The 23996-nt window shown below is 37.4% G+C and overlaps 4 protein-coding genes across 6 annotated transcripts; 1 reads left to right on the top strand and 3 right to left on the bottom strand.

Annotated features, from left to right (window-relative positions):
- Positions 1-118: 118 nt before the first annotated feature.
- LOC119980960 (probable methylenetetrahydrofolate reductase) lies at positions 119-5010 on the bottom strand. The gene is made up of 11 exons (XM_038823872.1): positions 4428-5010; positions 4283-4343; positions 4098-4180; positions 3823-3996; positions 3551-3724; positions 3359-3459; positions 3119-3230; positions 2230-2310; positions 1956-2133; positions 543-877; positions 119-397 (listed from the first exon to the last, which is right to left on the bottom strand). The coding sequence occupies exons 1-11, from the start codon at positions 4836-4838 to the stop codon at positions 314-316; spliced, it is 1794 nt and encodes a 597-aa protein (XP_038679800.1). The 5' UTR covers positions 4839-5010; the 3' UTR covers positions 119-313.
- A 2626-nt stretch (positions 5011-7636) lies between these two features.
- Positions 7637-11936, top strand: LOC119981509 (cysteine protease ATG4-like). Of its 3 annotated transcripts, none has more exons than XM_038824659.1 (9): positions 7637-7877; positions 8209-8793; positions 8893-8978; positions 9136-9186; positions 9360-9739; positions 10361-10499; positions 11143-11198; positions 11283-11353; positions 11481-11936. In XM_038824659.1, the coding sequence occupies exons 2-9, from the start codon at positions 8325-8327 to the stop codon at positions 11696-11698; spliced, it is 1470 nt and encodes a 489-aa protein (XP_038680587.1). In that variant the 5' UTR covers positions 7637-7877; positions 8209-8324; the 3' UTR covers positions 11699-11936. The 3 variants fall into 3 exon arrangements, with proteins under 3 accessions (XP_038680587.1, XP_038680588.1, XP_038680589.1); XM_038824660.1 differs by lacking the exon at positions 7637-7877 and having other exon boundaries at positions 8298-8439; positions 8538-8793; XM_038824661.1 differs by lacking the exon at positions 7637-7877 and having other exon boundaries at positions 8308-8439; positions 8535-8793.
- Positions 11937-12517: 581 nt separating this feature from the next.
- On the bottom strand, positions 12518-18178 carry LOC119980970 (guanosine nucleotide diphosphate dissociation inhibitor 1). Its single transcript, XM_038823884.1, has 13 exons — positions 17957-18178; positions 16735-16797; positions 16555-16638; positions 16349-16456; positions 16065-16237; positions 15451-15562; positions 15253-15333; positions 15068-15130; positions 14821-14922; positions 14428-14552; positions 14098-14308; positions 13909-13983; positions 12518-12888 (listed from the first exon to the last, which is right to left on the bottom strand). Exons 1-13 carry the CDS (start codon positions 18041-18043, stop codon positions 12838-12840), a joined length of 1335 nt encoding a protein of 444 aa, XP_038679812.1. The 5' UTR covers positions 18044-18178; the 3' UTR covers positions 12518-12837.
- A 936-nt stretch (positions 18179-19114) lies between these two features.
- LOC119980971 (ARGOS-like protein) lies at positions 19115-20625 on the bottom strand. The gene is made up of 2 exons (XM_038823885.1): positions 20412-20625; positions 19115-19954 (listed from the first exon to the last, which is right to left on the bottom strand). The coding sequence occupies exon 2, from the start codon at positions 19680-19682 to the stop codon at positions 19236-19238; it is 447 nt and encodes a 148-aa protein (XP_038679813.1). The 5' UTR covers positions 19683-19954; positions 20412-20625; the 3' UTR covers positions 19115-19235.
- Between the last annotated feature and the right edge of the window lie 3371 nt (positions 20626-23996).

Genomic DNA, 23996 nt, shown 5'->3' with positions numbered 1-23996 from the left:
GCACTTCTAATACTTTTTTTTTGTTAATCAAGAACATCATTCAAGTTTACTCTTTGAACATTTGATGTGACCTTAAACTCGGTCCATCAAATGAGCCAATCAAATGCAACTTCAAATATAATTTGCAAATTTGCACCATTAAGACTAGGGTATATAAAAATCCCAATTGAGTTATTATTACAAAATAATATGGTTATAATTCAATACATTGAAAAGGGAATGAAACAGCAACAGCAATTAAATATAGAGAAGCATCACTTTGAGTGGCTTGCAATGGGATTTGAGAAAGGAAGAGTTGAGAGAAGAAAAACTCTCAGAAATCTGCAAATACAGCAAATATATCACCATGGATGTAATCATTATCCACCAGACTGACCAAAAAGTAGCTGCTTTGCACCTGCAAAAGTACAAAACCATTGATATGATCAGTTAAACAGAGTTCTTCTTTCTTGAGAGAAGATTACAAAAGCATCTTCTAAGTACAAAACCTAAATCCGCTTATCGATGAACAATGAACAAGAGTATTTATGAAGAATACCAACCTCTTCTATCAATTTTCTTGACAGATCACCCTCAGGATACATGTTTGCCCATCCTCTTGACCAGATCTCGAATGCCTCATCCTTCCACACCATGAAACTAGCAGGATCCACAACAGTAGGTTGGATAATCTCCTTTGCCGGGAAGACTCCCCAGGTTACCGCATTCACATCGGTTTTACTAACGTTTGATATCCAAACCCCAACTTTGTTAGTAGCCACGAAGGATATAGAGGGGAAAGCCTTGCACTTTTCAACAAGCAAATTCAGTTTCTCTTTGGAGCAGAAGAACTCCAGATATGCCTTCTGATAAACATACCCTCCCGGGCCTCCCCAACCTAGAAAACGCATTCCAGTCAATCAGTGAGTTGAAAATTATTTCCATTGCATAATCAAAGACCTGCACATTTTTCTGACATACTTACACATACAACATGCAGAACTATCAATATGCTTGGCAATAAATACTCTTCAAGGCACCCTTAAATTTCTAGAAGCTTAGCACCTTCTTTTGGCAAATAACTAATCACCTTTGATGTATGTAAATCCAGAACATAAGAAGATGGGGTGCATGATTCAGAAATTTGATCAGCACCACAAGGAGGGGGTATAATCCTAAATAGTACAATGTACCGCTGTATGCATAGAAATGAAGCCTGAATATACAAGCTTCCAAAATGTCAAGAATTTGGAAATAACCATTTTACTTCTTGTCATCTCGCAAACAACAAATTCAGGGACTCAGGAATGCCCATATGCTACAACATTAGATTTTCAGGAAACAATGTGCATCATATTAACAACTTCCTTCTAATGATATATGCATCACAAAGTCTAACAATTAAAGAAAGCTACCCAATTTCCCTTCCCTTCAGTTTAGTGAAACTCCCAGATGATGGGTGGGATACAACTATTTTCCTTTCCCTTCCATTCAATTCCCTTGCCTTTCAAAAAATTGCTCATCCCCTTCTGCCTCGTACTCTAAAACACAGGATTAGTAGTAATGAGAGGGAAATTTTATTCAAGCCATTCTACTTGGGTAAAGAGTGGAACAAGGCGTTGTTTGAAGGCTTAGAGACTTGTTTTGATGTTCCTAAGGATAGATGGTTCTCATTTTTCTGTTATTGGAGCAGTAGTTCTTGTAACATTTATGAGGATACTATGCTTAAGGTAATTGATCTAATTGCTTGCAACTGATTGTATCATATTGCACCCCTTTGGTGCCCAGCAATTCTATATTTCTATTCTATATTTTTCTTTGCAATGGAAAAAAAGAGATATCTGACATCAACCTCAGCTTACTAAGCACATACTAAAGTATTTGGAAGACACAACAACAGGCTCATATGCAGATGCGAACATATAACACAAGCATGCACAATCGAACATCAAGAAACACATAGACAAGCATCTTACCAACAGTTGGGGAATCAGATCTTTCTCCATTGACCGCTGGCTGGCTATTAATAGTTAGGAAGCCCTTCAAGTTAATCTTCCCCAGATGTTCATTTATGATTTTCGTCTCTGGCTGAAGCCCATCTAACTCAGTCCAAGGACTACTTCTCAACTTCCCAAGGCAGAATTGCTTAAATTTCTGAGATGTAGTTATCCCATAAGAGCCACATAAAATTGCTTGATTATTTCAAATGACTACGAGGAAGAAGAACACATTCCGTGGATGAAACTTTACCTCGTAAATATCATCAATATTCTTCAGGGGAACAGCCCATTCTTCATGAAGTTTCTTATCTCGTGAACGAGGACGCATGAACTGTTAAAGAAATTACGATTTAAAGACATTAATAATATGGAATCAGGATTTTTTACTAATCAGGATTACACTTTTGAGAAATTGAAACAATAAAAAATATTAGAATAAATTCCACTCAACCAGAACTTAAGCACAGAAAGTCATCCATCCAAAAAAAACCACAAACGAGCACTCCTTTCTCATCTATTTCCATCAACTCCTTATTTCCTCTCATACCCCTGTCAGCCTGTGAACTTACATTTCAGATATTCAAGAATTGCCTTCAGATTTCAACTTTGAAGTAACTCTAAGTCTCTAACTATGGTCTTACAAAGGTAAACACCCTGCACAAGCATAAGGCTCTCCTAGTGGGCGGGGTCGGAAATAGGAAACCTTACCCCCCACATAATATGTGGAGAGCCTTTTTCCAGAAACGACCTCTGGCCTCTTGGTTATACCCCTCCAACTATACCACTGGGTCACATGTTTGCATGTCCACTAAAAAACGCATATGCAAACAATGTACGTTGAAGGATTTTGATGTGGATAGGCTTTTTGAGCTTGTAATCACTGTAGCAATCAAGAAATGACAGAATGTCCAACATTGATTCAAACCTATTGTGATTGAGCATCCTCTGCTTATATTTACGTTAAAAATTGTTCCTTCATAGTCATATTCATACATATCCTTAACTGTATTAGCTATGAAAACCCCTCTCTTCCCCAGTTCCCACCAAATCACATCATACATGAAACCAAAGTGTTCCAAGTTATGGTATATCTTTTTGAATGCAAAATGGTATATTATAAGTCAAACGACCACGTGTACCTGATAGTCAGACAGTGCACCATATGACGGGTTACCAGAGTCACCCCATCTTCCATGTGGGTACTGGTCCCAGCCGAGGGTTCTTGATAAGTAGCTCTTTGGACGATTCGCCCTATAGATGTCAGCTAAAAAGATCAGATGAATCTCAAAAAGACTTATCATGCTTGCTACAATGTATTCCACTGCTAATTTATTGATAAAATTAGCTCAAAGTACAGAATTTTCACATCGATTACATACCAAAATATTGGACGAACATCTTCTTTAACACGGAAAATATTGGTGGGGGGTCTCCAAGGCAAGCTCCTTGACACTTTGGACTCCTCAATGACACCAAGATTCTGCGAATTCATATTTAACGATTATAAATGTTCATGAAAGCATTATTCCGAGAGAGTAGAAGCCAGAAACGATGAAAAAGAAGCAGCACACCATTAATATGGCTAATGCTGATTTTTCCATGTTCAGGGTGTAAAGATGCACGGTCTTTATCCCATGAGCTAAAATCTTCTTGCACATTTCAGTTCCTAGGTGAATCCCGTACGCCTTGACAGCTTCTTCATTATCTTTGATAGGCTCCAAGGCAGCAGTGACCTCAGCTGGTATCTACATTGTGTCATAAAAAACGCTCATTTTGACATCTTACATATACCAGTGTCTCATAATAACAGAGCATTGCAGATAGACCGAATGGCATTGCTCACCTTAGTCTTGCAAAAGCCAGTCATACGCAAGAAGCCCTTGTAGTTATTAATGGGCATAATTCCAGGAACAATGGGACAAGTAATTCCGATTTGGCGACAGTCATTCACAAACTTGAGGAAGATATCAGTGTCATAGAATAGTTGAGTGACGATAAGATCAGCTCCAGCATCTACCTAAAAATTGCAAATCAAAATAAAATCTTAAACTCTTCACTTAATAAAGTTAAGGTAAACAAACTGAAGAATTAAAAGTACTCAAAAGAGAGATTGAAGACCTTTTTCTTTAAATAAGTAAGATCGTTTGTGTAAGATTCCGGAGTAGCAACCCCATCAGGTCCGATGGCATCAGGATGTGCCTCTGGATAAGAACAAACAATCGTCACTTCGAAGTAGTACTACTACAATAGCAGTAACAGTCTTAAGGAGAAGAAGAGAAGAGAAAACTAAAAGTGGAAGTAACCTGGATAACCAGCAACAGTGATGCCAAAGTAATCACCATATTCGGATCTGATGTGTTTCACCTGCAAAATGCAGACAAAATTGTCAATTTATCAAGAACTCAATATGACCAATAAAGAAGAAAAGAAACAGATAATAGTTAATACAAGATCTAGAGCGCAGGAGAAGCCTCCTTCGATCTGGACGAACTTGTCCTGTCCATGAGGTGGATCTCCACGGAGAGCTAGAACATTCTGGATTCCATTAGACTTAATAGTGGTTAGAGCGTGGTCGATCTTGTCAACAGGCATATTGGTACAGGTGAGATGCATCATAGTCTCGACGCAGATGACGTTCTGCATCTTGTTAGCGATGTCGAGGGTGAGATCTGCGGTGGAGCCACCGGCGCCCCAGGTGATGTCACAGAAGGTAGGATTGTGAGCAACCATACGGTCCATTCTCTCGAACAGATTGTCGACGCCATCCTCAGTCTTGGGAGGGAAGTACTCGAAGGAGAACACCACGTTCCCTTCTCCTACTCCCTCTGTTCCGGCTCTGATTTTATCTATCACCTTCATTTTCCTTCTCAGATCCCAAAACCTACTACGAGCTTGCTGGATCTCAAGATCCCAGAGAGAAACCAGAAAATGAGAGAGAATAGGAATAGGCCACTGAGCGCACAGCACAATCACAGCTCTACCGACTACTGCACGTCTGTTTTTATAAATTCTAAGATCCCCACCAAGTGGGTAAGCGCCACCAACAACTACGGAATTCAACTCTTATTACAGCTTTTTAATATTTTTACTCTGCTTATATTATTCCCTACCAACCCTTAAAATCCTTTTTGTTTGACCGAAAAGGCACTGTTCCAACGATCATTTTGTGATTCATGAGTCAGTTTTAAATCCGGAAATGCCACCATGTGTACACAATGGGTTATCAATTTATTCCTAAATCGAAATTCAGTAAGATTGGGCCGAGATCCAAAACATGACTCTTAATACCTCTCACGAAGTAGGCTCGTGCCATTGTTCCTTGACCCATGGAAATCCCAAGGAATTACATCCCACCAATTCGAATACCCGTTAGGGATTTTCTACCTCTAAGCTCGATGATCTATCAACACACTGTTATTTTTCAAGTACTATGCAATTATTGAACCCTATTGGAAAATCCGATATCGAGTGGATGAAAAATCGTTATCAAGAGTACTTGCGTGAAGTGAGGATGCCAGATTAGAGAAACATTTGTTCCAATCCACTTATAGAGATATTGTCCGCTTTGGGAGTAAGACTCGTACGATTTTATCCTCAGAGGAATTAAGCTCAAGCGTATAAACGACACATTTGACTCTCATCTAAACGATGTAAAACATTTTATATTTCTTAACATTTTTCGCACTTGTGAACTAGATTATGTGAGACCCAATAAGTGAATTATACAGGTCAGAATCCATGTGATACCCTTCATCTTATGAGTTGAGTGATCTATCCATAACGACATCCGAAAAGAGGTCCAACAATAAGTGACTCAAACGGGATAGAGAGGATGAAGCAATCTACCAACCTCAAAGGAGTGTTGGGCTATGTTTTACAAGGGAGAAAGAAAAAGGAATTGGATTCTACCAACCTCAATAGTGCTCACATTTTCCTGATTGGTTGAGGGAGAACCCCCCACCAACATCCAAAGACCTGAGTGAGATTGACAAAAGGCTCTGGTTAGGGATGGGTTGGTGAGCAGGACCCACCACACCTACCACCTTCATGGCTGGAATCCTCTCCACCTAGGAACAGTAAGACTTCCCTGTTCCACCTTTTTCACATATCAGCACAGAAGTGAATTCACTAAACCTACCTAAGATTATAGCAAACATAGCAGAAACCATGAACATAACATCTTTCACATGCTAAAACTTTGCTGCAAGATACGCATACCAGATCTTCAAAATGTTCCTGTGTACAAAGATTTAACATAGAAACCACAATGTAAATCACAAATTACTCAAATTAATCCTTTTCTTGCTCTGCCTACCACAAATAATGCTTCACTGTCAACCTTTGTTTCTGTGACCATGTACTAACATCTTCTAATCACACAAAGCATTATTTCTCCATTTCTTGATTGCTGCATCTTCTACATTATATGGAGGCATTAGCTCATTTTAGTGTTCTCCAAGACAGATTTCTTGCACACCTGAGCAAGAAATCTGGATCTTTTTTCCTTCCTTTTCGCGAAAGAATAAGAGCGCTCAAATTTGATACAACAACAGTTGGGAGGTTTCAGTCAGATGTGAGACTAGCTCCACAAAGTTTGGTTGCTGTTATCTGGAATTCAGCAAAAGCAAATTTTTTATAATTGCTCATAACATTTTGCAATCTTAAACAGAACTCCTTGACAGTAAAAATTGCAATAATGAAGAACGGGTCACAACAAGATTTTTGGTAGGCTGCAGAGAAAATGCGACTTGCATACCCAACAGACATATCTAAACAAACCATTATTTCAAGAGGAAGAGCATGCTTGCCATTGATTAGGGGCAGGACATGAAGTTCCTGAAAGTGGGGATAAAATGAGGAAGAAAACAAGGGAAAAGGTTTTCAAGTGAAGAGAAAGTAATGCATAAATATATAGCATCTGCTTACCTATGTGCAAACATCCCTTCTGACAACCCTTGCAAAATAAGATCTAAGCAATTACTTTAAATTTGCCTTCAATTTCATATACAGAAAAGGTCAAAAAAAATGCAGAATGTTGAAATCAAATACACATTAACTCATTTTCAAGATTAACAATTCAGGGGTAACTGGACCAACACCACAAAAGAGGAGACAGAATAAGCTAAAGCTGTAAAGGTAGCTTGAAATGCCAATGATATCATGAGAAACCAGCAGGCTATCCCATTTTGTTTTTCAAGAACAATCAGCGGATGACATGTTGCGGAAAGATTTAAATGTGGACATGTAAGCTAATAAGACTAAAATGTAAATTGGAACAATGAGCGAGTGATTAAGTTGGAACAATTCGAATTTTTGATTCCCAACTTGAAACGTTTGAAAAATGAATTCCCAAATTAAATTGGGTCAAATTATTAAGTACCCAAAAGTGTTCTTACCCTTATTTTCCTCTACTTACCTAATCTTCAAATGTTTTAACTTTTAAGTCAATAAACACTAAAATGTAAATTTGTTCCATTTTGATTACTCAACAAAATCCCAAATCTTTTTTCAACCTTAAATTCTTCATTTTTCTTGCTAAACCCTAATTTTTCATACCACAATAAAATTATTAACTTGAAACGTTTGAATATTGGTCGAGAAATTTAGAATTTGGTATTTTGGTCTCTCTTTCCGTTACCTGAAGTTATATAAACCCGCTACTTGTATGTTAGTTTGATCACTTGGCCACACGTGCGAGGCCGTCGTGTTGTAAATAGCTGTTGTTTTTTGTTTTCTCGTTTCCTAAAGAGATCTGGGTTCCCGAATTCCAAACAATAATTCTTCGATTTTGGATTGAATCCCGTTTGTCTTGTTCTTCTGCTGCATAACCGAAATCGAAGATTATCTACACCCAATCTATGTGGGTGTATGTATCGTTGCTTCTCTCCTTCGCTCCAGGTAGTCCATTAGTCCTCTATGCTCTCTTTTTTTATCGCTGTTCGTGATTTTTCTTTGTAGCTTCAATTCTTTTTACTGGCTCTTTATTTTGAGTCATATGTGATTATTCAATCGAGCAAGTCTTGATAGGAAAAAGTTATATTTCAATTTTGTTTTGAGTTCTTCAATTAGCATCCAGATCCCTGTCTGTCCATTGAAAAAAGGTCGAACTTTTATTACCTCCATGATTTTTTCCTCTTAGCTCGTAAATTTGGTATCCGTTTACTTGGGATTTGCGTTTGTGGGTTTTTCAATTAATCAGTTGAATCTCTCTTTTTCCCTTCGTTCTCAGTTTCAAAGACACTGCTGAAAGCGTGAAACTGATTTCTCTTGAATTTTGGGGCGTAAGGTAGATTATTTAAAGTTGGGCTGCTCCTATGCGCCCATTCTGTTACCGATGATTAGGTAATGACGGGTTTTTCTGAGAGGGGTGTCCCGAAATATTCTTCCAGAGGTAATAGTGCCACCCGTAGCCCAAATACATCTTCCCTGTCAGCTTCTTCGGAGTCAGCATCCAGTGAGAGTAAGTCGTTCAAGGCTGATTCCTTATGGTCAAGCTTCTTTGCGACTGCATTTTCTGTGGTTGAATCATATAGTAACTCATCCGCTTGTGAAAAGAAGGTTATTCATGGTAGAAGCAATGGTTGGACAGCAGCTGTGAAGAGGGTTGTGACTAGTGGCTCAATGAGGAGGATTCACAAGCGTGTGATGGGTTCAAGCAAGACTGGAGTTCCTAACACGACTAGTGACATATGGCTTCTTGGTGTGTGCTATAGAATTTCACAGGATGAGTCCTCTGCAGGTGCAGCTAGTTATGATGGGATAGCAGCATTCAAACATGATTTTTCGTCGAGGATTTTGATGACATATCGTAAAGGTTTGTATATTATATATTTGAGGACACTTCTGAGTGGAAAGTTTTTGTCTTCCAACTATTATAGAAAGATTTATGTGATCCTCAGATCACTAATTACAGGTTTTGATACTATTGGGGATACCAAGTATACAAGTGACGCTGGCTGGGGTTGCATGCTAAGGAGCAGTCAAATGCTTCTAGCGCAGGTACAGATCTTGTATTTGTTTGACTTTGAGCGTTATATACTTTGACATAGCTTAATGTCATCATATTTCCATTCTGTTGATACTGATTGGGAACATTAATTCTGTTATCGTCTTTCTATCCTAACTTGGTGCTAAAGACTACTTTCTCGATGTGTAGGCATTGCTTCTTCATCAAGTAGGTAGATTCTGGAGAAAGTCTTTGGAGAAGGTAGTGGATATGGCCTAGATTGCAATACATAGATGGCCTTTTTTAAAAAGAGAAAAAAAATCAAACAACTTCACAATGTACACTTGCAGATTAGAATCTTTTTACTTTGATATGTTCATAGATAAGACTTACTCCCAGTCTTTTTAAGTGTTGGTTCCTTGCTTACTATGCAGCCATTGGACCAAGAATACATTAAGATCTTGCACCTTTTGGGTGAATCAGAGGTATCAGCTTTCTCCATCCACAATCTTCTGAAAGCTGGAAAAGATTATGGACTTGCAGCAGGGTCATGGGTAGGCCCATATGCCACATGCTGCTCATGGGAATCCCTTGTCCGCTGTGGGAGAGAGCTTACTGATTCTGAGCACCAGTCACTTCCCATGGCTGTATATATCGTTTCTGGTGATGAAGATGGCGAAAGAGGTGGAGCTCCAGTGGTGTGCATTGAAGATGCCTCTGGACGCTGTTTTGAGTTTTCCAATGGTCAAACTGCTTGGACGCCCATCCTTTTATTGGTTCCCTTGGTTCTGGGACTAGAAAAAATAAACACCAGGTTGGTAATATAGTGAAGTTTATTAATTTGATGGTTCTTAACATTTCAGTTGATTTTATATCATGGGATTCATGAAATAAGTTAGTATAGCAAGTTCTAACCATGGTAGATCGACCATCTGCTCTGTTCAAGTCTGGTAGTTGATTATTTTGTTTGTTTTGGAAGTTGGAATTTACTCATTATGAAATATTGTTTAGAAATGAGCCTTTTACATTTCATAAATATTGTCCGTCAAGCCATTGTCCCACACTGTTTGGGGTCAGCTGCGTGAATGCACATAGAAATCAGTTTCTATTGCCTCTCACCCAGAACTTGACCTCTTAAAACTTCTTCACTCGTAGATGCTGCTCGTAGCAAGATTAAGAATTTAAGAGTCTAATTGAATTTAAGAATTTATAAATTCGTTTCACTCATAGATGCTGTTCATAGGGAGAACTCACTCTAGCTTCGTGGACATCCCATGGATTGTACAGTTATATGTTTATAAATTTATATGCTAGGTTGTATGATAAGAAGATCCTATAATAATTAGCCAAATTTGATCTTGTTGAACTCGGTAAGACTGAATGCTAGGAAGTGTACTAGCTTATATATTGATCTTTTAATATAAAATTTTCACAGGTATATTCCATCGTTGAGGGCAACATTTACCTTTCCTCAAAGCCTTGGCATTTTGGGTGGGAAGCCTGGTGCTTCAACTTACATTGTGGGTGTACAAGATGATAATGCTTTCTACCTTGATCCTCATGATGTTCAACCGGTAAATCAGAAATTTTAACTGATTGATCTGATTTTAATGAGTTATTGATTCTAATTACATAATTTAGATGGCATTAATCGCAGAGGTTTGCCAAACAAGTTTTGTATGACTTTTCATTCAATAGATCTTTCTATGCTAATGAATCCACCAAAACGGCTTACATATGGTGGTATCTTAGTTAGTGCTGCTTTGGTCAATTCTTTTGTCCATATTGTGGCTGATTTGACTAGAAAGAAACAATAGGATATTTAATTCCCAAGGAATCTTCAGTAGATGCTTTTATTAACAAGTGGAGCAATGCTGTGCCTCTAAGTTTAAACCATTATTCTATGCTAATAATCGTTTTCTTAAAACGATCCAGACACCAAGGAACCGTTTTTGAGGTGGGGCATTGATGTTTGTGCTAGTTGCCCATGTTGTAGAAAAGGAGGAACTGATGGTAGACATACTAGCTCCACCTTCAAAGCCAATCAATTTGAATTGCCTCTATTGTCTACGGCAACTAAGTCTGAATGAATTAATTCTCTTTATTTGGTTTTCAGTGCGAAGCATGTTCTATCTGTATATTGAGTATAGGAGGATTATCGATTTATTAGTGTATTAGCCATTATTACTTTTTTACTCTTTCTGTTGCTTTTTGCAGACGGTCAATATCAGCAGGGATGATCTACAGGCTGATACTTCATCTTACCACAGCGAGTATGCTTCTTGTTGGATGCTTTAGTTGCCTCTACTCCTTTTTCTTACTTTGCTTTTATGTCTTACTTGTGTTAAATGCACCAGTCTCATACAGCACATTCCTCTGGACTCGATCGATCCATCTTTGGCAATTGGATTTTACTGTCGAGACAAAGGTCAATGCACTACTCTTTGGCTGAATTTGATGATATTTACTGGTTGTAGGCTTGTCGTTTGGAAAAGAGAACCCTTCTCACATAGCGTGCCTCATTTCTTTTTTATTTTTCCTTTTCCGGTCTGCAGATGATTTCGATGATTTCTGTCGTCGGGCATCCAAGCTAGCAGATGAATCAAGTGGTGCTCCATTGTTTACGGTAAGTCACACCCGTAAATTATCAAAACCAGTCAGCCACATTGACATGTTGGTTGACGGTGAAGTTCGAGACGATGATTCATTTGGTGTTGTGAGCATGAGTGATGTAGGAGGCCATGCACATGAGGATGACTGGCAACTTCTTTGATTAGAGATGATGGTTCAGGATTCCAAACTTACGCTATTTTCGCTTTGTTTTCTCTTCAGTTGCCAAATGAAGAGAATCTCATATAGCTTCAACACTTAATCTAGAGTTCCTTTGTTAGAAAAAAAAATGGAAATTGAAAACAACAAACAGTTATTATGAATCAAAAATCCATAATCCTGCTAGAGGGTTTCTGCCACGTTTGGATTTTAATGAGAATTTATTTATCTAGTTTCTTATAGAGTTTGAGTCTGATCCGAGAAGACGATGTGTCCTAGTAAAGTACCCATATAATGGGTACCATATTCTTCAACTATTAGGTCTTTTTTTGTGGAGGTATATTGGGGGCCGGGGGTCATGACAAGTGATTTTGGAGTGACTTATAGAGGGGTGCCGGGCTGTCATGTTACAGACTGGGTCACCTACCCATCCCCATCCCCATCCCCATCCCCAATGATAATGCTCTTGAAGAGAAGGCCTAGACAGGTGATAGCCTCAAGTAGAGTGTAGTTGTCATATTTGCGCATGTTGTTGTGTCGACCCAACCCGTCATGTTACGAGTTAGGCCATGTACAGGGTTTTACCTACCAATCTCATGATAACGGCCTCCAAGATAAGATAATGTCAAATCGGGCGAAAGCTCAAGCTCACGGATGTCGATGCAGAAGCATGCTAGTATGTCACAGCATCTCACATTTCTTAGATGTGGCCCAGTAAAATCATATGTGACCATCCGTGCCCACGAATAATAGTCATAAAATTTATCATTGCTTATGTTCGATATCATCTGGCAATTGCGCATTTGATCAACCTTGCAATGGAAACCATAAACTAGACCATTGAGTTCCTCCACAACAAGCGTAATTGAACATCATCAAGTTCCATGTAATAACTAGTTCTCATGGAAAAGCCAGCAGTCAAATGCATGATATTACTGGCCGGAAAAAATAAACCCCATTGCAGATTGTCTGATGTCTAACACCCATATGCATGCAGAGCTCCAGATGACATTACGAAACAAGTCATTACATATTACATAATCTATTATTCAGGCAACAAATAAAAACATGACAAATTTTATCAGCAACATTGACCTTCCATGGAACTCAAAGCTTATAATTTGCAACAAATGTAAGTGCAACTCATTCTTCTGCGGCACTTGCGGCACTCAGGTCAACACTAAGATCAACAACCTGCCATACACAAACGAGTGAGTCACGACTCACCAAAAAGTGAGAATTACAATAGGGAAACATGATTTAAGTGTCAATGTTAGACCTAACATGACCTAATTTAAAGTCGCTTGGCCTAAATCCCAATCGCTGTAGCAGAACATGCAGAACATTCTATATCAAAGACCAAGGGGGCACAACTCTTAGTCTCTTATACCAACACTTATCTCTTAAGACTGATCTAAATGTTTTATGCCAAACTGTAAACTAAGGTCAAGACTAGGTTGCAAACTTTCCCTCCATTTGTTAGCTACACCAGTACACCACCAAATATATGCGGACAGTTCTCACAATACCACGCCTTGAGACTGATTAAGAACAATAACTGAACCCAAAGTTTGGTTCACCAACCACAAGTGTTAACAAAACCAAATTTTAATCTTTTCCACATCCAAAGTAACAGAAGCACTCCACATCTCCACCTCCTACCTATATTTGTTTCAAAAACCACATCCTTTATCAAACCCAATGTTTTAAGCTTTATACTGTACACTGCCATGTTACACATATTGAGAACTAACACAATGACATTTTCTACGCCCATCTCAGCCATAATTTACCACCATAGAGGGTTAAAAAGCCATCATAACAATTTAGTACTTTTCACTCCATTATTTCACAGCATTTCGTAGCACTCTATATATCAATAATATTTCCACAAATAATCGGTGCTGTCAACAAATGGTTGACTTTTTCTATCGTTAAAGGGTATTAACTAATAAGCATCAAGAATAATGTAGTACCGGTGGTTTTTTGTTAATATCCTTTATCAACAGGAAAATAATGCAGTATTGCAAAACTATGATAGTAATTTTCCAGTATATTGCACTCGTACAATGAACATTAGCACCAAGACCTTTATCAGAACCATAATTAATTTTTTTTTTAAATAAAAGTAAAACAAAACCACATGGCTTGTCAATGACCGAGCTCATGTGGATAAAAAACAAAACCAGTCAAACAGAAAATTCAAACTATTACCTTTCCAGTTATCAAAGTATACATGTTGAGTACATCCACAACGGTTGACTCGAAGTGTGTGGTGGCATCATAACTCTGTCCAGGATTAAAAAATATATATATAATTTGAGATCACCATCTTCTAGGACTAAGTAGCAGAGTGAGAAAGAGACCAAGGAAGGCATTATAGAAACTCAAAGATATACTCACAGTCGATATGAAGCAATTATCCAGAGAGGGTTCATTGACTGGCTCATATCTGTCATAAACGTCAAAGAATATCTCATCAACTGGACCTAGAAGGTCAATTCCTGGCTTAAGTTCAACCTCAGGTTGATCAGTCTCTGCATCGGTTGACACAAATGCAATGAATTTGCCTTTTGGAGCCACATTGTGAGAATACGAACAACAGAAAAGATACCTGCCCAACCACAGAATAATCCAACTTTAAACGCCATGCCTAAGAGAGCAAAATAAATTAAAGTTGTCATCGGCATTTGGAAGCATAAATGTAATTACAAATGTTGAAGGAGAACTCACATGTCTGATTTGCGACCCAACTGCTTCTGTGGCAAAATAACCTGAACTGAAGGAGATTCATTGGTGTTTGGAATTGGATGGCTCATAATTGCAATTGCTCTCGCGACCCTGCCAACCTTCCTGACCTGTTGAGCAGATGAATCCCATAAATTCTGGAATATTTACTGTTGGTCTATAGGATCATCAAACAAGAATAAAAAAACGACCCTCATTTAGATAATGCATCCTTTAACAAACAAATGAGTGAAGCCACAGGATTGATAGTTTGACAAAAACTTGTCTTCTTGTGATTCCAAGGACTCGGCTGATACTAATGCAATGATGCTTGCACACAACTCCAATAGCAGCAGTCACCGGTGTAAAAGATACGTAATCAAATTCTCAAATCACTACCTTGTTGGGCAAGTAGGAAGGATCACAAACAACTTTTTTGCACTTAGCAGTTTCCCCTTCTGAAGTGACACCAATTACTTTGCCTTCCTCATCAAACTCTACCTAGAAATAGAGGCACATGCTAACGTTATATTTCACCTCAAACCAATAACATACATGCACATCATCCCTTATATAAACTAGAATATGATAAGAAAAACAATGAAGGAAAAGAATCGTCAAAAAGCGTACTCAATAACATAAGTACCTTGCACTCGGGTTTGTTAAGCATGTAAGTTCCACCATACACGGCACTAAGCCGAGCAAATGCCTGGTCAAAAATTGAAAATGAAAGATGATTCAGAAGTCATAACTCAACTAATTTGATTACAAGACTAGTCTTATAAAGCAAAATTACGATTGCCAAAAGTAGGCAAGGGTTGAGGACATCACCTGCGGGAGCTCTCCCAGTCCATACAGCGGATAAATGTAAGGGGATCCTCCTCCAAAGCGTGCGAGAGACTCCGCATACAGCTTCACGGGATCAGGGGGAATAACACATCAGGAAGTACATGATAATGTTAAGATTCTCAATGACAAGAAGTCAACAAGCAAAAGAAAATGAAATAATAAACCTCAAGCAATTCACACCTTCATTCTTTTGACAGTTTCTAGCGCAGGTTCATTGAGATGCCGATCATCTCTATGCAGAGCCAAAGCATGGCCAACAAAGTCCACAGTGTTCTCATTGAGGCCAAATTTCCTGTCAAAATTGTTGCCAATACAATCAGTGAAATTTTACCATGCCTCCTAAACCAGGAATCAAAACGATTTAGAAAATTTCCCCATATGTCTCTTCATGAAGTCATTGAAACACAACCAGTAAAGGAAGGGAATATGCTGCAATAATATCTGTTGCTTTGACCAGCAAAATGAAAAGTTCAACTTCCAAAAGTATTAATTTATAAATTATATTTTTGTACTCCAATCACATGAGGTAGTGCCAGTTTGTATGAATTTTCTATAATGCCTGCTAACTATTTCAATGGCAAATTTACCCCCTCAAATAACCAAAAGTGACTTATAAAATTAAATGAGGACTTAAGGGGGGAAAGAAAACACCGACTGCACAAGGCCTCTGCATTGACGTTAGGTATTAGGAAGGGGACGATGAGTAAAGGGTAAAGTTTAATAATGCATCATTAGAGTGACACGTGACTTCAAAAACAGAGAGTTGTAGATAAAGGAAAAGACCAAGGACTTACGCAATCAGTTCTTTAGTTGTCACTCTCGTCAAATCCATTCCATCATGCGTTTTGGGATCGGTTTCATCATAATTCTGAACATATATGAAGAAACTACGAGCACGGCGCTTTTCAAATAAGCCCATGAGTGGAGATTTGAGTGCCTCCATGTCATTAGATGGCACCTTGTGAACCTATTATATTATATGTATAATAATTAGAATCATGATCAAACAGAAATAAATTCTGAAGAAACTAAAAATCAGGCATGTCAAGAAAATAATTTTGGAGGAAAAATGACATACCTTTCCTTTATTATAAACAAAGCTTCCATCCACTGCTTTGAAATACAAATACTTGGTTACATCAGTATGAATCAGGACTCGTACAAGAGTGCCGTTAGCCATCATAAACTATCCAAAGAAACGTCAGAGAAAAATTCAGGAATCAAGTCAGAGACAGAATATTGTGCAAGTCAAGAACAAAATGCAAGATGAGAGAAGGTAAACACCTTAGGTATCATGTCCACATTATAATCCCTACTAGAACCCAGATGTGCAGGAGGCTTATCGTTTCCCCTGAACCTTTGCCAGAGCTGCATATAAGAAAATGCAACTGAAACAACTCAATACTTCTTAAATTTCCAAACTGCTACAATAAATTTATAAGAGTTTATGAAGAAAAAAGGAACCTGGTTGAGATTGAGCGACGCAGACTCTGCTCCATAATGGTCATTCCTATCCATATGCAGGACCTGAGCTCCAAGATATGAAATACGGATTACTCAACAGCAATTGATATCATAAAATTAACACATTTTTCCAAAAGATTTGTTTAGTATGCAGCTTTTCGACCAGTCAAGATAAAACGCGCAATTTAACATGTTGCAATATATGAAAAGACTTATTTTGATTTCGGGGACAAACATAATGTATGCAAACCTTTACCCCACATAATATGTGGAAGGTTATTTCCAGGAATTGAACCCCTAGATTGCATCCTTGCAACTTTACCACCGGATCACATACTCGCCAATAAAAGGTAAACAACTCTCATGCACAAGGCTACCGTAGTGGGAGGGGTCTGGGGACATGCAGGATGTACTCAGACCTTACCCCCGCATAATAAAAGGAGATGTTGTTTCCAGGAATTGAACATGTGATCTCTAGATTGCACCCCTACAACTCTACCACTAGGCCATATGGTCATCACTAAAGCAAAAAAGTGTCTTACTCAAATTGTCGTGTGCTCGAGAAAATTCTTAAAAACACACACTAAACAAGTGAACAGTATTAATCTATCAATACATATTGGGCCACAATTTATCTCCAGAATCATTTCAGAACACAACCATAAATGAACAAGATTGAAGTTTAAAGGTGCCATACTGTGGTCAACATTGCAAGGAACCATATTAACTTGCATTTCCAGTTACAAGGATAATAACACCACCAACAGAGCTTTAAACAACTTAGAAACATACACAAATATTGTTGATAAATCAAGTCAACAAAGCCCCTGCTATTCCATCAAGCCAATAATAATTTTATGACAGTTCAAAAGGACAAAATAATAGCGTTTCAAATTCATGAATCATAATCTTCGTCATATTCAAATAGTTATTGAACTGAAAAGTAGCTCCGAAAATAGCATACAGATCTGAATCACTTTAACTCGGAATTTGACGAGCGAAGTGATCCAGATCGAGAAAAATCCGCTTGAAAAAGAATCAAATACACAGCGTAAGAACAATCAGATCAAGGAGCATAAACATAAATCACCAATAACTCAATTCGAATCAAAAGCAAACTCAACGAGATTTCTCAATCAAATATTCATATTAACGGGATCAATCGACGACAAAACAAGAAGAGTACGAACTAGAGGAGGAAAGAAGGGAAAAACAAAAGGACCTTGAGGCCATCAACAGAGAGAAGACCACTAAGGATGCACTCTTTAAGACCAGTTCCCAACACAATTACGTCGTACTCTTCATCCATGGTAGCAGCCGCGGTCGATCCCGATTTGATCCAAGAACACGAACAATGACGGACACAGACCAGAAGGCAGAAGATATATAGAAGAGAGATAGATCAAGAGATGCCTTGCCCTTGTCTGCGAACGGAGGAAAGGGACTCCAAAGGGAAATAAATAATATATGAGCTGAAATTATTCCACAATCCGAGACGTTCGTTGATCTCCGTCAGCCCGTTACTGCCCAGCCCGTTTGAGGTCGGGCCAGCGCGGCCCCTTGATCAAAGTCAACGTGTCGTGCTAGCTTGGTCCAGTACCTCTTTCATGGGCTGGGCTGGAGTTTCCGGCCCACCTGACCTGATTTGATTTTAAAATTTTTAAATATTTAACTTGGGTAACAAATACTACAAATAAATTTGTTGCACACCTTGAGCTTAGAGGTTCAAACTTCAAACCCTTGCAACAACATATTTTCTTCAAATTTTTATTTTAAAAAGGTTGGGCCCAACCAAGAGCATGCCGGGCTGGAGGGCCATGAGTTTTGAGGTTCACAGCCCCGCCAACAATCTTTGACAAAATGGGCCAGCCCAGCCCATGAAAGCTTCGGGTCAAGCCAATTTTTTTGTCTGCATATATATAACGAAAGCTAATCTTAGTAACACGTAACTATCGAACATTTGGTTTATAATTAAATGAACATACATTTGATTTATAATTTAAGGAGTGCGAGGTGATGAACATACATTTGATTTATAATTTAAGGAGTGTGAGGTGAGCATTAGCGTGAATTCGGTATGACAATTGATTAAGGTATAATAGTGTTTTTTTTTTTTTTTTTGTATATTAAAGAGGTTGTTGCTCCTGAGTGCTTATCTTCGGGAGCATTGGTCGAAGGCTATTTTCTTGGATAGACTATCAGAATTTCCAGCCCATACACATCAACAACATTATCCGTTTTAACTGTGAAATTACTACGGGATGTGATTCATCTCCTCCAAGAAAACGTGCTCACGATGGTAAGAAACTGAAAATATCTATATGTTAACAGAATCTAAGTACATAAATAGACTACCTTATATAAACATGTTATTAGAACAAACCTTAAAATCTCAATTGACTAATAATTCCATTAAGTAAAGTTAATCAACAAACAAAATTACAAAATATGGTATGAAAGAAGAAGAAGAAGAAGGTGCATGAGTAAATCTAAAACACCATTTACACATATGCATAAGTAATATCCCTAACATTAGAAGGCATGAAAGCCAGGATCATGAGCACCACAAGTATCCCTATAGGAACCAGAAGCAACATGAGAGGTGGAGGAGGCAAAGGTGGAAGAATCAATGGAAGGATCAACAATGAAGCTGTTAAACATATTAGCAAAACCAATGACTCCAAGCTGAAATAGCTTGCCGGGATCAATCTCTTCCCACTCCCTTGCGACGATAAGGTTCGATGCAATTCAAACTTCTTCTCTCCGATCACATGAGGATGATAATGGTGATGGTGGTGATGATTAGTACTACTATTCTTCTTAGTATTTGTTGCCATGGAAACATTCCTTGATCTCACATCCATAATGCCGCTGCTTGAACAATGTTCTTGGAGATTTATGATTCCTCTTGGAAGTCTTGAATCTGATCCAGGCACTTCAATACGCATTTACAATGTTCACAATTCTGTCAAGATTAGCAAAACCCATATGCCAATTCCAGAAATGTCAAAGAGATTCAGTGTGAATTGATAATTTCTTGCAAAATCCTGGAAAATCAGACTTCTCTTCTCCAACCCAGAAAGTAATTTACTGGTTTCAGATTGAAGCTATTCTTCTTGGATCTCCATTCCTAGAATGTAAAGCAGATTCAAGCAATGTAACTATCTGGATAACTGGCCTCCAATATCCTTATGGTGAAACTTCCCTGCCAAAAACCCAACTGCAGAATAGCAATGTTCACTAAATCATACAGAATCCAACCAAAATTCAAGGAAATCAGGAATCAATAAAAACCCATGAGCAAGCATACAGTAATGCACAAAAATTATCTACCAAGAGAAATAGACAAATCTAAATCAGATAGGTAAACAACACCAGTGCAAGGCTCCCGCACTGGGCAGGATCGGAACATACGCAGACCATACTCCCACATATTATGTGGAGAGGGCTGTTCCAGAAATTGAAGAATTCCAAACATCTGATCTGAAGCAGAATCTCCATTAGGGCAAAGAAGATTCAAGGGTTTTCCACCCTATAAAGAAAGAGCAATACCCAGAAACAAAGTTGTCTCCTTTTTGTGACCCATGAACAGAAACTTAAAACTGAATGGCCCCCAAAGAAAGATCAAGGAGTGAAACCCACAAAGAGAAAGAGCGTTAGATAAATGAAAAAAATACCTTTGATGCCTCAGCTGGCTCTGGCTGCTGGTAGAGGTGAAAAATGCAACAATGGTATTGAATTTCAGATCAGGCAAACAGCAAATTCAGTCCTTTATTTCAATGCAGAGGAGGTTGGAAGGAATGAAGGGAGATAAAAGGAAGGAATAGGAGGAGATGAATGACAAGGAAGTGAGATGAACTTTGATGGGTTTTGGGTTGTTGCATTGTATGTGAATGTTCTTCTTTATAATTATCAATAATTAATTATTAGAGGAAAGAAAAGGTTGGATTCAGTGAATTACATATTCAAGTGGGGTAGTGATTGCTTGACCTTGTCAGCAAAATTGCTGGTTTTGGAAGAATGAAGGATAGGAGAGGAGTGGGACTCTGTGTCTCCCAAGGTTCACCACCCCTGGACTCATCTCTCTCTCTTTCTCTCTCTAGCTTTTTACATTTCTAGCCAATCCCCTAAACATCTTTGATTCTCTGCATCTATTTTTATTATTTTCTTAAGGGGCAACTACTTTTATTATTTATTAATTGTTACTTATGGGTCCTCTCTCTCTCTCTCTCTCTCTCTCTCTCTCTCTCTCTCTCTCTCTCTCTCTCTCTCTCTCTCTCTCTCTCTCTCTCTCTCTCTCTCTCTCTCTCTCTCTCTCTCTCTCTCTCTCTCTCTCTCTCTCTCTCTCTCTCTCTCTCTCTCTCTCTCTCTCTCTCTCTCTCTCTCTAAACATGTTTGATAGGGTGTTTAGAAAAGTAACATGATAGATTTTTTTTTGAAATGGGAGTGGATTCAAATCCGGATCATCAGAGTTATACATATCATCATTATAATATGATAGATTTTAGAAAATGAAAGAGTCTCGAGTAGTCATGTTACTATGATCAAAGATATGTATGAAAGAATTATGCCTAGTGTTAAAGACTAATTGAGAAGTTACATACAACTTCTCATCACTAATATGTTTGCACTAGGGATAGACACTAAGTTTGTTCCTATTTATTATACTAATCGATGAACTCGCACAACATATCCAATGTAATATACCTTAGTACTTGTTTTTTACAGATGATATAATTTTAGTGGAGACAATATTGAGAGTTAACTCAAATCTCGAGATGGAGGCAAGTATTAGACTAAAACATAATATATAAAATGTTAGGAATAGTAGACAAGGGAATGAACAAACGATTGAATTATACGGGAGATAAGTAAAAAAAAATAAGGTTTCTAAATACGTTAGCTCGATTTTTCAAGATGACAGAGACATTAGAGTGTAGCTAATAGGATTAAAAATGGGTGGATGAGCTAAAGGAGTGCATCCAGATTTTTATGCGACCGAATGATTCATTTAAGGTTAAAGGGAAAATTCTATAAGTTATCTATACGATTTGCGATGATGTATGATTCTGAGTGTTGGAGGGAAAATGCATGTATCTGAAATGTGAAAAGACATGACAGAAAATAAAATTTAAAAAGACATGACTTGAAGTAGTAAGAAAAAAATATGGATTCAATAAAAGTTTATGAAAGTATGATCTTAGATATAGATGAATGACAGAAATTAATGACACAGTGGTTTTCTCTTTATTTATTTTTACAAATTCATGTAGTATGTTCTAAACTTTTGAGATAAAGACTCGGACCATCCTATTATTAAAATTTTAGTTAGAAAACATGTCATGTCTAGGAATTGTCCAAAAAATAATAAAAAAATAAATTTTACAATTTTTTTTTGTTTAATAAATAGTATTATTCCTAGTCAAAATTATTGCTTTTTTTTAAAAAAAAATCCTTGGTTTCTTTTTTCTTATTTTGATTTTTTTTTTGATAATAAACAAAAAAGAAAACAGACAAACAGAAGCTAAGAGGAGTGCATTAATTTTCCCCAATCTCATGATGAGAATTCAGAAAACAATGCAAGTAATTCCATAACTCGAAATTATTGAACCCAAATAATAATTTTTTTTGATAGTTGAGGTAGTTAAGATTTAGAGTGATAATTTTTTTAAAAAAAAATAATCGTGAATATTTTTTGATCGGGTTTAGAAGTTCAATCACATACTTTTGTGTCCCAAAATAAAATTATTGGGCCCTAAACTATTACAACGAGATTATATTTTTTTACAACAGACCCCGAGTACTTTAATTTTTTTTTTCTTTCTTGTTGTCATGACCGAATAGATACTCATAGCTTTCTTTAAATATGATATATATTATTTTTTTTAACATTTTAGACAATGAATTGTTTATCATAAAACACAAATTAAATAATTAGGCATTTGAGATAAGAAAGTCCAATATTGCTGTTAAAGTGTCAACATTGTGTAATAGTGAGAGGCACAACAATAAGAAAAATTTTGGATTTGTTGCCAAACTGGGTGTTTGGGAACATACAAACATCTTTGTTACTTATGTTGTTTCAACCACTCAACCAATACATTTTTCATGGGTCACTGTCCAATCCAAACCCAAACCCAAACCCACACCCCCATGTTTCAAGAAAAAAAAAATTTCTACCCTAATTTCTTAACCCTATTTAATTGTCATTCATCTGAAGTGTTGGATGTTTAGAGAATCGTATATATGTGTTCACAATCGATCAATAGATATCTCACATGCAAGGGCGGATCCAAGGTCTAGCATGGTAGAATTTTGAAATTCAACAGGGGCAAAACATGAGATTTTTATAAAATATAAGTATAATTTGTTATAATGGGCCCGCTTCGCTTGCCGCATGAATTTGTGGTTAAAATGATAGACAATTTTTGAGGATGTGTAACATCGTTCTTTTCTAGTTTGGGTTTGTCCCTCACCTTGATTTTATTAGAATTTTCAATCCAATACACATCAATAATATTATCCGTTTTGGGTTATCAATTTTCATATGATATATTAGGCCCGCACGATTTTGCTTTCTCAAGAAGTCACTCATCCCAATAATGCTCTCACATAAGTACGCTTAACTACAGAGTTATTAGGAAATTTTTTTTCTTTAGGAAAACGCGTTGTTGATGGTTAAAAATTGAAATAATCTATATATGTTAACAGATTTGGAGACGATTTGTGTTTCTTAAAAAGAAAACTACAAACGTTAATCTACTACTTAAGTATAAATTAATGTACATTTGTCCTTTTGTTTTGTGAGACGAACTCACCTCAGTCATGTTGTCGGGATGAGTTTATGGTCGTTGAAATGTTGAATCAATTTGTGAAGATGCCAGGAAGCTTCATTTTAGAGCTGTGTTCGAAATTAACTGTGTTTAGCTTGGGGTGTACCTATTACCTATGTTAGAGTTTGATATGTTAACAGATTTGTATCCGACATCGGTTAAATGTAAGTAATCGATGTGATTTATAAATAAAGATTAAATCCATCTCGACCAAGAGAATCTTTTTAATGACAAGGCTTTGCGAGTCTTGATGGCCAAAGCGGATAATATCTCTACAAATTCTTTGAGTTGAATCACGGGTATATGATTTTTAATATAACATGATATATGTTAAGAGTTAATACAATACGTCATCACCGAAAGACTTCCAATTACACCATTGATTGTTTAAACGTTCCAATTAAGTAATTTAAAGTCAAAATTTGTTCC

Source organism: Tripterygium wilfordii, chromosome 16 (assembly GCF_013401445.1).
Source record: "Tripterygium wilfordii isolate XIE 37 chromosome 16, ASM1340144v1, whole genome shotgun sequence".
Classification (NCBI taxonomy): domain Eukaryota; kingdom Viridiplantae; phylum Streptophyta; class Magnoliopsida; order Celastrales; family Celastraceae; genus Tripterygium; species Tripterygium wilfordii.
Note: the sequence above shows the minus strand (reverse complement) of the source record. Positions and strands in the feature narration are given on the sequence as shown.

What these genes read in the sequence shown, in the direction of transcription:
- LOC119980960 (XM_038823872.1), bottom strand. Translation starts at nt 4,838, where the DNA reads ATGAAGGTGATAGATAAAATCAGAGCCGGAACAGAGGGAGTAGGAGAA. An exon ending in TCTCCTGCGCTCTAGATCTT is followed by an intron (nt 4,344 to 4,427) that starts GTATTAACTATT and finishes TGCATTTTGCAG; the next exon opens with GTGAAACACATCAGATCCGA. An exon ending in CTGGCTTTTGCAAGACTAAG is followed by an intron (nt 3,725 to 3,822) that starts GTGAGCAATGCC and finishes GACACAATGTAG; the next exon opens with ATACCAGCTGAGGTCACTGC.
- LOC119981509 (XM_038824659.1), top strand. Translation starts at nt 8,325, where the DNA reads ATGACGGGTTTTTCTGAGAGGGGTGTCCCGAAATATTCTTCCAGAGGT. An exon ending in GTCAAATGCTTCTAGCGCAG is followed by an intron (nt 8,979 to 9,135) that starts GTACAGATCTTG and finishes CTCGATGTGTAG; the next exon opens with GCATTGCTTCTTCATCAAGT. An exon ending in ACTTCATCTTACCACAGCGA is followed by an intron (nt 11,199 to 11,282) that starts GTATGCTTCTTG and finishes TAAATGCACCAG; the next exon opens with TCTCATACAGCACATTCCTC.
- LOC119980970 (XM_038823884.1), bottom strand. Translation starts at nt 18,043, where the DNA reads ATGGATGAAGAGTACGACGTAATTGTGTTGGGAACTGGTCTTAAAGAG. An exon ending in ACAACTAAAGAACTGATTGC is followed by an intron (nt 15,563 to 16,064) that starts GTAAGTCCTTGG and finishes CAATTTTGACAG; the next exon opens with GAAATTTGGCCTCAATGAGA. An exon ending in AAACTGTCAAAAGAATGAAG is followed by an intron (nt 15,334 to 15,450) that starts GTGTGAATTGCT and finishes GATCCCGTGAAG; the next exon opens with CTGTATGCGGAGTCTCTCGC.
- LOC119980971 (XM_038823885.1), bottom strand. Translation starts at nt 19,682, where the DNA reads ATGCGTATTGAAGTGCCTGGATCAGATTCAAGACTTCCAAGAGGAATC.